This window comes from Hetaerina americana, unplaced genomic scaffold (genome assembly GCF_022747635.1).
Source record: "Hetaerina americana unplaced genomic scaffold, ioHetAmer1.1.p SCAF_4, whole genome shotgun sequence".
NCBI classification, from domain to species: Eukaryota; Metazoa; Arthropoda; class Insecta; order Odonata; family Calopterygidae; genus Hetaerina; species Hetaerina americana.
In genome coordinates this window covers 65,188,994-65,202,839 of record NW_027286985.1, presented here as the reverse complement: position 1 = coordinate 65,202,839, position 13,846 = coordinate 65,188,994, and the positions used below count along the sequence as shown (strand labels likewise).

General features: G+C 38.4%; 1 protein-coding gene across 1 annotated transcript in view; it reads left to right on the top strand.

The window, feature by feature from the left end:
* Window positions 1–13,846, top strand: part of Tlk (Tousled-like kinase) — a 304,040-nt gene that overhangs the window by 267,013 nt on the left and 23,181 nt on the right. Inside the window, exons 5-7 of the mRNA XM_071590894.1 lie at window positions 5,154–5,244; window positions 9,228–9,329; window positions 9,387–9,523. Of these exons, the coding sequence (XP_071446995.1) occupies window positions 5,154–5,244; window positions 9,228–9,329; window positions 9,387–9,523 (330 nt within the window). The remainder of the gene's footprint in view (window positions 1–5,153; window positions 5,245–9,227; window positions 9,330–9,386; window positions 9,524–13,846) is intronic.

The following is a 13,846-nucleotide window of genomic DNA, read 5'->3' as shown; positions in this document are numbered from 1 at the left end:
TAGTCCAGACCTTATCTGGGTCCACTGAAGTACCTGACCGTACATCCGAATTCTGTTATTCGCGCTTACTCTCCATTTTAGCTGGGCGTTGGCCTACCTCCTTGTGCCAAGAATCCCTCAACCCAGCCTCCTGTTCTTCCCCTTGTCTTAGCACTCGATGCAATCCCCTATAAACGCGTAGAAATACATTTGGTCTTAAAGAAACCGCGTCCATCGAGTAGCGGATGCGTTCTGAAGTCTTGGTGATGACTAGGATTGGTAGGTTTTCGCCGTCTCTTTCCCTTCCCTTTCATGCCCCGCCCATGCAGTGATTCGTTTCGGTGGGACATTGTTTCAGAGGCCATGTACGGGGATAGAGATCCTTTTGCGATTACGCACACTCGGCAGATTCCACCTCGTTCAGGAAGTTCGGGAGCCCGTAGCGGCGAAGTGTGCGACACTGCTGCCGCCACCGGCCGCCGTTATAACCTTCGTCTCGAGGAAGGAATCCGGCTGGCAGTGCGTGAGGGGACGTCGAGGCGAGGGGTCGCCGACTCGCGTCACGAGCCTGCGAACACCACACGGCACACACGCACTACTACGATCCCATCCTCTCAACCTCCTCCCCCCTATTTCTCTGCCTTAAGCCGTGGGTCGGTTGCTTTGCTGCCATGTAAAAAATTGGTCCCCTCCCTGGTTCGACCCCCGACGGCGTGTTGGTTCTCGCCCTGCCCGGATCATGAGGTTGTGGTTGGGCATGGGGTTGAGGGGTCCGCGTGGAGCGGCCAGCGGGGAAAGTGACGGGGTCGCGGAGGGATGGTCGAGACACGCGAGCGGCGGGGGGCATTTGTAGTGTTCGCGGTGGTGGTTTCCTCGACGGTCGCTGGGTGTTGTCGCCGCCTCCGCCGTGGGGCTAGGGAGCGGCGGCACCTTAGGTGCTTCGGGGCCCCTGGGTGCGGAGTGCATTGCGCAAGGATATGTTGCGGAATTCGGAAGACATTGGACACTACTGCCAGGAAGCGCAATGGATGGAATGCTCCGTGTCCTCTTGCTATCCTACTGGAAATTCTATAAGGTAGAGACAATGAGAAGATAGAAAAAAAGAGAAGCCGCTGCTATTTTCAGTTAGATCTCCCCCAGGGCGGGTGGAGTATTTTTTCCGACTTGAAAATTCAAGTTTTTGATAAATCTTCGAAATATCTTTCCATTTTCGTCAAAATCGTATGAGGGTCGACTGATACATGAATGGAGGAGGGTAAACGATTCCTTTAAAGGATTCCCTAATGCTTCAATGAGTTGTAACATCGGAACATTTGGAAATTCGTAATGGTTTAAGATCCCCTCCCTCTTCAAAATATACAGGTAATAAATGTATATAATACATATACACACACGTACACACACACACACACACACACACACACACACACACACACAGCGTAGGAAAATGCACTGCCCACCTACACTGATGTTATTTTCATTCGCGGTTGGGCTTAGTACTGGGTGAAAACTACCATCACCTACCAAACCGACCTTCGGCCTGGTTGCTGTGGTAATGGTTTCATATACATATGGGTCGCGGTAGTCCAGGGGCCGAGCGTGGACTACTGGCGGAAGGGCCCGGGTTCGATTCCCTGGCAAGCCTCTCTGGGCAGCTGCAGCTCCACCCAAGCTATGTGACTTTTAGGGTACCAGATCTTCCTTGGAAGGCATAACCGGCATACCCCACTGCCCTGATGTGTGAAACTCACACGCCGTCGGGTTGATTACTGTGTGTGTGTGTGTGTGTGTGTGTGTGTGTGTGTGTGTGTGTGTATATATATATATATATATATATATATATATATATATATATATATATATATATATACATACACATACATACTCGCACATACAAACACGTGTGTATATTATTTTCTATTGAAAAAAATATTAAATATTATATAATATCACTAGATGAAAATTTTATGCGTCCTAGGTCAACAAGAAAATTACTACTACTACGCCATTCTTATCTTCGCGTATTTTTATTACTCGGTGATGAGGCAAGGTTGGTGACCCTGACATAAAAGTTCGTTAAACCAGCCCCGCGAAATGGATGAGAAATTGAATGCCTGCCGCCGGATGTAAAGCATTTTAACGTATCTTCTGTAAATGTTTGATCGTTGAGTTCCGATTCCATGCATTTTATGGATTCTTCATTTTTAAAAACAGTGAGTTTCATAGTGTACGTGTATTGTTTCGTTGAGTCCTAAGTTCGCACGTTGATTCTCACGGTACGCAACTGTATTAAATAAGTGAAAATCGTGCTAATAGTAGGAGTTATTCACAATATAATTTGTTTCGTCGCGGCATCAAGTCACACAGTTATCATTTCATCCTCAGGTTGTCTTTGGTAAGGTGAAATTCGTGATACTTTATTCCTACTGGGTGAACGGGAGCTCGTAAACCACACACCATTTGTTCCTTATCAGCCGCAACGAAAGGTACAACAAGGTTTTCCTCATTGGAAGGATTGTTGGTTCAGCTCCTACGGAGCGTATTTATGAAATACTGCCCAGATAAACTGCTATTCTTTGCCTAACATTGGCCCGAAGTTGCTGACTTCTTTCGCTGTATGATAAGGCCAAACTATGATTCATCTGTTATTCATTAGCATAAACAATGGAAATAGCAGTTATTAATTGAATGTAAACAGAACTGTGTTGGTTGGGGATAAATTAAAACCAGCCAGCCAGCCTGAATAAATGAAAACCAGTGCCGGCAGCAACAGCGAGTCAATCGGGGAGGATTTCACGTACGATTAGTGCCGTCGGGTTGGTTCAAGGTCTTCCCAGCCCTCGCAGATTAAAATGGAAGATAGATATCTTCATCCGCCTGCATTCTCGTTGGTTGACAGCGCAGCGATTCAAAACTATTTAGCTGGCGAGAAATGAAACGAATCAAGTTGGTCTTCTTTCCTCATCTGATTAAAGTATCATTCCGTACCACATTCGACCTCCATTATTGAAGCGCTTTCATGTCCGAGCGCTCTCTTTTTCCGAAATACTCGACCATTTGCCTTAGCGCTCCGGACCTCCCCTCTTCTTGTTCCTTTGGCCAAGCACTTTTTTCACTCGATCCTCCTTTCATTCTGCTGCCACATCGATTTTAACGTGCACACTTGCAGTGCGAGCGCGACTTTATTTAGCCCGAGAGTGGCTCGCCTGGGGGCTTAGCTTTTTGCTCTGCGGAAAGAAGTCCTGCATAGCGCATCGGGCCGTGCGGCAGAAACAAAATGAGCCGGTTGCCCGCATGGCTCCTTGTGATAGTCACGTGAGAGAGAGATCTTCGCCCAAAGGTGACGATGTCAAGTGTGATGCGTTTAGAATCCTCAATAAAGGCTTGAAAAATCAATTTACCTTCATCTGCTGGTCGATTAAACATCTACTTCACCGATATTTTTTTAACAATTCCCTAAAGTATTTATGTGCACCGTTTACTACTGAAGCGACTCTATGACGTGCAACGGAATGTTTCTATGTCGGAGTGTAGAATTTTATCAGTTATGCCTGCTGGCACCGATCAGTCAAAGTTGGTTTCTAAGTAATGAAAATGGAACGCTTTTCGTTCAATTGTCTTGGGGTAAATGACATTATTTATTTTTACGGAGGGCGATTTCGCAATTATGTGGGTAAGAAATCATAGTTAATGCCTTACTAATTTGAGTGAGTGCTGTATAATTTTATCGAATTATTCTTTTTTCATATTACTTGCAGTTCAACCGTAAAAACTAATGTGTCCCGAGCAACAGAAATTCAATCATATAGCATTCGAAGTAATCACACGGTCATTTGAGTCGTATATGACATTGTTTAATGCAGCTTGTACTTACTCTTGTGTTATTTGACTAAAAATAGCCCCTAGTAAATCAGTAAATTTCCCTTGGCCTTCTATGTGTATTGGAATATTCTAACCCTAGAGGCCCTTGGATGTTTTCCAGTTGCATTATAGCTACGTTTAATTTAAGCCCGCGACTTTAAATTGCTCTGCAGCTCATCATTTGTCGGAAACACAAGTTTCATTTTATGCTTGTGATATATTTCATTTAAACCCCCGTCGTTCAGCTTTTGGTTTTCATTGAGTTTGCTATCACACAATGATAAAATAGAAAACGATGAAGTCATCCGTGCGCAGCCCCTTTATGCGGTTCAAAAATCCATTTTCTTCTTATTTCTTACGTGTCGAACGCGGCATTGAGAGGCATGCTGACTTCGAAGCCAATTAGCGCGCTGTCGACGTTTGCATTGTGGAAATATGGTTTAGTTTATGCTGCGTCCGAATTAATCGCCTAATGTGTAAATTATAAGGAGTTATATTCGACCCGTAATCCACTATTTCTTCATTGTTACAATAGTTTCAATGCCATATCCATCCTTCACATAAAACCCATCCGCTATTTCTGATGGAGTGCGATATTTACTAGCTACTATGTTCATGTCCTATGCGGTCATGTGGAATTCTTCTGTCATTTAGCCCGGAGTCGTGGGTTTGAATTTCGCTAGAGGGCAAATTGTTTTCCTTTGGTGTGAACTACTTGGTACGGTTATAGAGTTATCCAGCCACAGGAATAAGGACCCAGGGAAATTGCGTTCTATGGAATCTACGGTGAGAATTTAGTGTGGACGGCAGGGTCATGGAACAGTTTTACTGTTTAACCTTTGATGTGGTTTACTACACGATTCACGTGTCAGACGAAGTAGCTATTTCATATTTTCTTTATATCTTCATTCATAAATGAAGATATATTTTAATTGTCTTCATTTAAAATATAAAGAGGGATTGCTAAAATTTCAATTTTTACAGTTTCTCCGTTGGTAAACGATTCACATTATGCTCAACAGTTTGATGCAGATCTTGAGGCCACTGTTATTTAGTTGATTGCAAGGACCTAAGTTAGTTTAATTTTACATTTTAATGTTTGCTATTTTGGTATGAGATGGCTAAGTTGGTTAGTGCATGGCTGGTTAGAAAGCTTGGAAATAACTTTCCATTGCAACGCTGGTGGATTAGTTGATCTGATGCATGCTAATTCTAAATTTTCCTAAAACGTTTGAATAAGTCATATCTAATTAGCAGGAATGATATCCTTTGCTCAAAAATATTAATTCGAATTCTATGTATTTGTTTTTCAGATGTCAGCCACGTCTCAAATTCAAATGGCACCCCAGGGAACTATGAACTCAGGGCAAACAGTTCATAGCCAGGATTCCAATATGAGCACAGGTATGGATGAAAATCCTTCTTATATTGAGCAATGTATCGCTTGTCCTGCCATATCAGTTTATGAGAGGTTGTAATTTTTTATTTTTTGACCTAAGAATTTGTGTGCCACCGTAGCATCATCACCAATGTTTCTCGTCATTGTTTCATTGTCATTTGACTTGTGTCGAGTTTGACTTGAAGTTGAGAATAACATAATGGCATTATGACATTGTCATTCTTTTTTCTATGTGGATATAATAGCAAACTTTCCTATGATTTCCGAAGACCAAGGTGTAAAAAGTACACCAAGAGAGGGAGATACTGAGTGAACTTGACAACATGGCTAAATTTTGTCCCAAACCTCTTATTTTGTCTGGGAATTAATATCTGGGATGCCAAAACCTTCTGGTTTAGTCTGAATGTCCTGACTGGATTTCCCAAAGGGATAATCTTTAAAGCCTAAGACCATATTGTGTTATATTCTCATGTTTAATAGCTAAGTCAAAGCAACACTCATTCTGATCCCCTTGCTGTTGAACTCCATTACAGTGTACTTAACAACAGTAGGGTGAGGTAACCATTTCTTAAAAGAATCCCATTATTGCATTATTAGATCTCAAGTATTTAGTCCGGTATAAAATATTTTCTGTTTCTAAATCAAATTCCAGAAATATATATATTTTTCGGGGGAACACATTTTTTTAGTCAAATAATTTTCATTTTCAACAAACTCATCCATATTGGATGTTAATTAATGTGAGGCAAGTAATTTGTACTATTTCAAATATGCATTGCTTCGCGAAACCCTAAATATGCCTTTATTATATTTTCAGATATATGTGCTCTTGTTAGCTCATTAAAGGTTCTTTCCTGCCCTAGCTCTTCTCGCTCTAATTTTGCAAGGCCAAACGTGTGTGTTTGCTATCTCAACTGCTAAGTCGGTGAACGCAATGAATTGACTTTTTGTCCTAAGTAGAACCCAATAAAAGTAGAGTTCTGGCATTCTCATAATTATTGTGTGTGCATATTTCATTTAGACTAGTATAAAAAAAACTCTGGAGTATTGAGGGTTGTCTCCTAATCTTTTAATTGTATTAGAATTCTCAATACACTGGTCACTCCACTAATTGTGGATTGGAAGCAAGTAACAAAACGATGAATTTCTGATAGGTTTCTTAGGCATATCTTGCCTATATTAGGTAAATTCCAGCTCTAGCATCTCTGCACTTGATGTTTTCCTACAAACTTTTTTTTCCTATGTAATTTTAATTAAAAACTGTGGTAGCAGTGCACATGAGTCATTGTTCAGGTATTATGAAATCCACAAAGTAAGACCAGGAACCAATTTAGTGTCTATCATTTATTGAGCTATCCTCTCTTGATGATGAAGTCTTGTGAACATGAGATGAACCTATGTGCCAAACACAAAGCACGCATAATATATGATGCAAATTTACAATTAATCCTCCCCAACAGAATTCCCCCAAGCCTAGGAGATAATTTTCAGTGTTCTTTGATTTTTTTGCGAACAGTTCTTCACAATACGAAAGAATTGACTCCAAATTACTTATGGGTGCACATAAAATATCATTGGAATTTTATGAAGTAATAAGTAATGATGGAAAATTCTGCCACCTGCCTGACTGGTGGTATAGACAAGCTCTGTTATTATCATTTTTGACTCTGATTGTTGCATATATCTAGCACACAATTGCATGCTATGACTAAAGAGAAGATATTTTGTAATTAATGTTGTACATCAATCTTATTTCAACAATTAGGTTTTATGTTGATGATTCTTACAAATAGAAATAGTAAATTCACTTCAGATGCTATATGTTTGAACTATTTTAGCATCATAACCTTAATTGATTGAAGTCGGTAATTGTTGACTCGACAATTTTTATTTATAATTTGGAAGCTTTTTTCTCTAACAAAGAATGGTATTATCTCCATCTCCAAAATGTTATGTCCGTATGTGCTTCAAACATCAGCATATTAGTTGGAAATCAATGATTTTGATTAACTCACAAATTTGTAGAGATCATCTCAATATTCGGGGTGATCTCATTAGAATAAAAAAGAAATGATGAAGTATATATTATGACTCAAGCCAGCATTAAGTGTATTTTTTTATTAAAAGGATTGGTAGGACTGTCACAACACACATACTAATGTTTAATAATATCATCAGCAAAATATGTATTGCAAACTTGCATGAAGAAAAATCAGTTTGTTTGGATTTGGATTTTTTGTAGTGTGAGAGAGGATGTTATAGCTGTGGGTTAAAAAAGGCCCCAGACTGAAGATGAAATAATTCTTTTGAGTTCGCTAATGACTGATAAAATGTTAATTACTATGCCCCGGTACAATTGCTATCTCTATTTTAGATAATTATTACATAATACACAAAATTTAAATTGAAAAGTAAGTATCATTGATAAATGTTGTTTAAGTTCTTGAAGGCCACTAATAATGTTAATGACTGCATTAAAACATTGTTTCCCTGATCATCTTCTACAAAAAAGTTTTTGTGTCAAATAGCAACATTTAACTTATGATGGTGTACCTGATTTTTCTACCAACAATAAGCCACCAATTGTAAATAGTTTCATTGTTTAATAATCTTGGCATATTGTTAAGGTTAAAATAGGGCAACACTGGCAAGTTGGACCTATTCTTTAAAGACTGAAGGAGCCGCATTTATGCATAAAAGGCGATAAAGATACCTCTTTACTCTGCTTGCATTTGCCAATATTTCAGTACATTGTGGAATAAACTTTTGGGGCTAGGCGAGATTGAAGGGATCTCAAGTAAGCATAAATGAAGTTATTAATATTGAAGGGATTTGAATTGACAGCGAGAATGGAGTGGGTAAGAAAAGATGTGGAATGAGAGATGATCACAATAATATTCCTGATCGGCCAAAATCAGAGGTCCATAAAGAAAGGTTCTGTTTTTCTTTGTTTCCTTTAATTGTGGGGTTGCAAAAAAGCACTATCCAAGTGTGCAATGAATATTCTTTCTGAGAAATATCTTCTTAATCTGGTTTATTCATAACACCAATAATCCTCAAATCACTAATATATCGTGTTATCATTCCCAAACTGGTTCTGACATTAATTGACAATATATTTTATAATATAATGAAAATAACATGCTGTCTCATCTTAAAAGATTTAAATCTTTATTTAATAAGCACTCAAAAGCATCAATTTCTTGAAGCAAATTATTTAATGAGAGAAATTTGACTAACCCGTGGTAATCATTACTGCAGCTACATGCCTTAGTTTGCCAGAGAGTCCCGATGGACACATTGTGAAGAAAGTTTCATCGGTTTGTAACTGTACTCTCAAAAATTAACTACACTAAGCAAAATCCATCCCAGTGTGAGAGGCATATATATTTTGATGGTGCTCACCAGATTTAGGCCCAATCCGATTTTGTAGTCTTATTTGGCATTTGGCCTAGGTGGTCACAAATCCTAGAATTGTAAGAACGGGGAAGGTAAAATATCATCCTGGAAATTTAACAATGAATAACCTACATTCGCTAAGAGTATCTCTGTATCTCTAAGTGTAAAGTAATACTTTGACCTTGGTTAGACACTTAGATGTTTGTGTCACTCATTATTAGAATTGATAAATATTACTGTATTTCAACTCTTGGAAATTGTATAGGGCAAGAGGAAGGTGGTCCAGTTGTAAACAGTAGGGCAGTGTAAATTTACCAAAGCAAACTTAAGTTCTGGTTAGAAGGAAAGTCGTTTTTCTTGCAAAATATTCTGAGAAAATCAAAATATTTACTCTCTGGAAATCATGAAGGGTGGTGTATCGGTGGCCATTAATATTTCAATGTCATCCAGCATTGGCGTGCAAGGGTGAAATCTCTTGTCACCAATTTTTTCTCTTCGGTTTGAGACTCGTTGTTAACATATTGTTTGGTTGTGTTCAAGCGTTTTAACCATGCCTCAAGTTGATCTATTATTTTTCTTTGTCTTTCAGGGTCTTCACACAGTGACAAAGATGACAACAACACTCCTGAGAAACTCCCTCGGACACCAACGGAGAGGAAGAGAAAACGGAAGGTAGAAGATATTGGGGGTGGTGGGGTCGGGGGGTTGGGAGGGGCCAGTGGGACAGTTGGGGGCATGGTTGGGGTAGGGGGAGGAAAGGGATCCCGGAATGATGGGAAAAAAATAAATGACTATTTTTCCAAACACTCTGGGAACAGCCCGATTCGGCATGGGAGTGGTGGTGCGAAAAGCCCATCCCCTCAGAGTCAGAGTTTCACTGCAATGGTGAGTGCCTTGAAGGTTTGGAGGAGGGTGGGAGGGGAATTGCTTCCTCTTCTAAATTTTGACACGCAAACAAACACACTTACTTGCACAAGTCCCCCGTATCCCAATTCCCCCATAAGCTGTATCTCATCTCACAGCCGTCACTCACTGGGACCCCATTTTGCAAGTGCCACATATTTGCTCGAGTGATGGTAGTTTGCATGATTTCACCTGTCAAAAGAAACCTCCCCTGATTTCATTTTAGAATTGTCAATTGCTTCCAGGCACAAAGGTATTTGTAGAGATTGTGTGTAGTCATTTTCTAATTCCTCTCTGCAGGAAGTTCACCACTTCTAGGTTATTCCAGATTCGATTGTACATTATCTCAGTGTCTGAATGAAAGTTTCTGTTTTTTGAAGTAATTTGGGGTAAATATGATCTGCTGTCTGTTTTTACCTTCGTGTGATGCAATAAAATCTCTCCAGATAAAATTGAAGTTGCCCAAGGACAGTGAATTTAGAAAGCTTTTTAGTTTAAGATGTTGATTCTGCTTAATTGACTTGATTTGATTTTTTTGTCAGCGTTCATTGGTTTCATTATTTACTTGCACTGAAATTGTTTGCCTTCGAAATTGAGCTCTCTCTGCACATTCGGTTGCGGTACATTTATTTACTGAATGCATCAGAATTTGTGTTTGAGGTGCATATCTCTGCTCTGTATGGCCATTTTTCATCTGTGCAATGGCCAGTTGCCCTGGCAAGAAGGAAGATAATGTTTCATTTCATTCCGTCTAATTTGAATGTGGCTGAAAAATCATAAAATTTAAGTTGAGGTGGTGTAGTGAGGATACCCTGAGAGCCATTGGGCATCAGCCAAATACACACATACAACCCTAAATGCGTCTACCAGAATTTCCTGTTTAATTTATTTATCCACCTTCAGAGGAAATTACTGTTACAACAAGTATGTACAGCTGAGCGATGATGTTTTGCATACTTATAAAATATAGGCGAGTCATTTAGGGTGTATTGTAGCCATATGTGAACTAGTACCAGTGTTAGGGGTAAGTGATAATAACTGAAATCTTCAACTCTACTCTTTTAGTAGTTGATCAGGTTAGGCTCACATGTTGAGATTCTCAAGTTTTTTCCAATTAACTCTTTTTAACGACTAATCCTTGTCTCAACTCAACATAGAAAGTGTGAAATAATGTGACACAGCCACCTGGCATTGCTTCACACAGTTACATAATAATGTTTACAATTTTTGAATGGGAATATGGAAGCTTGCTCTTGTTCATCACAGTGAGAGAACATCATAATATTCTTAGAATTCAGGCCCAGTTTATGCAGAGTTGCTCTTGAAGCTTAATCTGCCTTATGACTTTTTTTTACTAAGCATATTGCCCATAATATGAGTTTTAAAAAAATTTTAAACATTGGCTCCTTTGAAGATAAACTAACGCATATTTTGTGCTTGTTATCCCAAAAAATTGGGATGTGACATTATGTAGATACATCTAAATTTACTCGGAATAATCATAGCGGATCTCGGATGTTTTGCTCATCGGAAAAATCCCCCAAACGTTTTGGCTACGCTAATGAAGTAGTCATGTTTTCGGTGTTCATGATCTAATTGGAATCCAGCTAATAATTTGCATGAATCTTGGGATCTTGGGTAGCTCCCTTCCCTCAAATCCTATGTTGTGAGTTTTATTATTGCCTGTCAAAGATTGAGTAAAAGATTGAGAGTGTTCTTTCAAAAGGGGTGTATGCTAATATCCTTATCCTCATTTTGAATATTTTGCTGCCTTCCAATTGTTTCCAGCCTCTTGAGAGAAGTCCTGAATACCAAATCCTCATTTCAAATCCAATCAAATAATCACATTGTTTACACGAAACTCCAAAAGTTAGAGCTCTCTGGTTAACATTAATTTATGGCATAGTGTAACCTCTAATTGCGCATAAAACCAAAAATAGTTATTGGTTGAGACAGATTGGCGCCTCCTCTATTATTTAGTGTTTCCTAGCTGCGCTTCAGTAAGTAATAATTAGTGCTAAGTCAAGTCCCTTATTAATATAGTTTTGTGATGGTAGTGCACACTAATGTGGAACTTAAACCAATTTCTTTGGAAAATGGATATTCTGTGAAGGACATGAAATTTATCGCTAGAGTATAATAGGCATACCAGTATTTGTTTAGTCAAGTTTATGGAACTACTTAAATGAATTTAAAAAATGTTGTAGCAGTAAACATAAGTCCAGATTAATTTGCTAATTGTTTGAGCATGTAATAGCCATTAATGTGCATCCTTAGCTACAAAAAGTGCAATAGGTGTGTTTGGGCATCTAAAAAAGCTGTAAAAATCATATATACGAAATGTGACCTGAAATTTATAGGGTTCCAGCGTGAATTTTTCCCCTGGTACTGCAAGGTACACTTAGTGTCATTATGAGGACTTGTATGCTTCAGAGTTGGAACACAACATTCTTCCAAGGAAATATGTAATTTTGACCGATCAATGTCTCTGATTGTACTTATATGTAGCATATTAATTTATTAATCGATGCAGTTAGCCCACTTTTAATTTTATTCTGGTAGCTGAATTTGCAGTCATGACATTTTAATGTTAGCAAAATGATTTGCTTATTTTTTGCATTGTGTTATTCAATGAATTTTTATTCTAGTTTTAAATTTCATAACATCATCATCATCAAGACTTACATCATTGTTACACACTCTTCATTGTGTGAGCATGGCTGCACAGTTGTGTGTATCATGCATTCTTCATTTATAATATTTGCTTGATTTTTTTTAGTTTGTTATAATCTAGTTTCTTTGTGATACCATATCGGTTTGTGATGTTTGTTTTCTATATTTTTGCTTTTGTTTTGGGAATCAAGGTTTTCAATGGGAGATGATTGTAATATCAGTGTTAGTTGCCCACTTGCTGTCACATGTCTTTGTATATTTTCCTATCAAATTCAGTTGTATTCATGCATAATACTTCTCGCATCAAAATGGTCAAAATGCAAGCTACATAATGAAAGCCTTCACATTAGGCATACACTGTCTTTGAGTAACCTTTCACGTGACCGCTTTTGAAATCTTCATCAGTGTACTTAGAGGGAAGTTGAATTGCTGATCATATTAGGTTTCTGTATAAAAGATATCTGAGTGAATATTATTGGATGGTGATGTTCTGGTTGTGGAGGTGTGAGTTGATTTTTTTGGCATATTCATCAAATCAGTTTCAATTAACTGCAGTGATTTATGAGCATTTTATTGGTAATCGTCTAGTTTCAAGAGAGGATTGTTGTGGAAAGCATATATTAGATGGGATTATGCTTGTATTTTCCATTTCTTCTGCCGAATAATTAGCTTCAGTAGTTTTTGTTGACATTTATCCATCCTTGGCCTACAGTTAAATAAGGCAAAAACATTCAACTCCTTATTTCCTTTGATAAAATGTACAATCTTCTCATATATTTCCTCGTTTACAATGAATCTGTTCATCTTTAAATAAGTTCACTTCCGTACAGTAATTGAATGATTGGTGTTAACCCGAGGTTGTTGCTAACGTGTTCATTATACTTCACGGCAGCAGTGTGAGCTTCTGCATCATTTGTCGTTTACAATGAATCTGTTCATCTTTAAATAAGTTCACTTCCGTACAGTAATTGAATGATTGGTGTTAACCCGAGGTTGTTGCTAACGTGTTCATTATACTTCACGGCAGCAGTGTGAGCTTCTGCATCATTTGTCGTTTACAATGAATCTGTTCATCTTTAAATAAGTTCACTTCCGTACAGTAATTGAATGATTGGTGTTAACCCGAGGTTGTTGCTAACGTGTTCATTATACTTCACGGCAGCAGTGTGAGCTTCTGCATCATTTACATTGTGTTTCATCAGCATTGTCATCCTTATTCCTTGAAATATTTTGTCTAATTATCTATTTATCATATACCCCTCCAAAGCCGCTTGTATAGTTTGAAGTTGAAAGTACTTTCTACCTTAATCTCCCCCTACTCCTCCTCCTGCTGCCTAAGAGGTACTGGAAGCATTCTTGAGGGCTTGGGTTAGCCCATGAAAAGTCATTTATTTAGCTGGTGTGTATATAGTGGCATTTATTGTTGTACATTACTTTTAGTAAACTCATTCTATGACTTAAATTGGTTGATCCTTTTAAATCTTGTTTCAAGTATTCTGCATTGTTTATCATGCCCTCAAGGGATGATGATTTTGAATGTAATTCATAAAATGGGGAAGCTCTTCTGTCATGTGCAGTTTGTAAGAAAATGGATGCATGAAATGGTATAATCATTTTTGTTCCTTCTTTGGC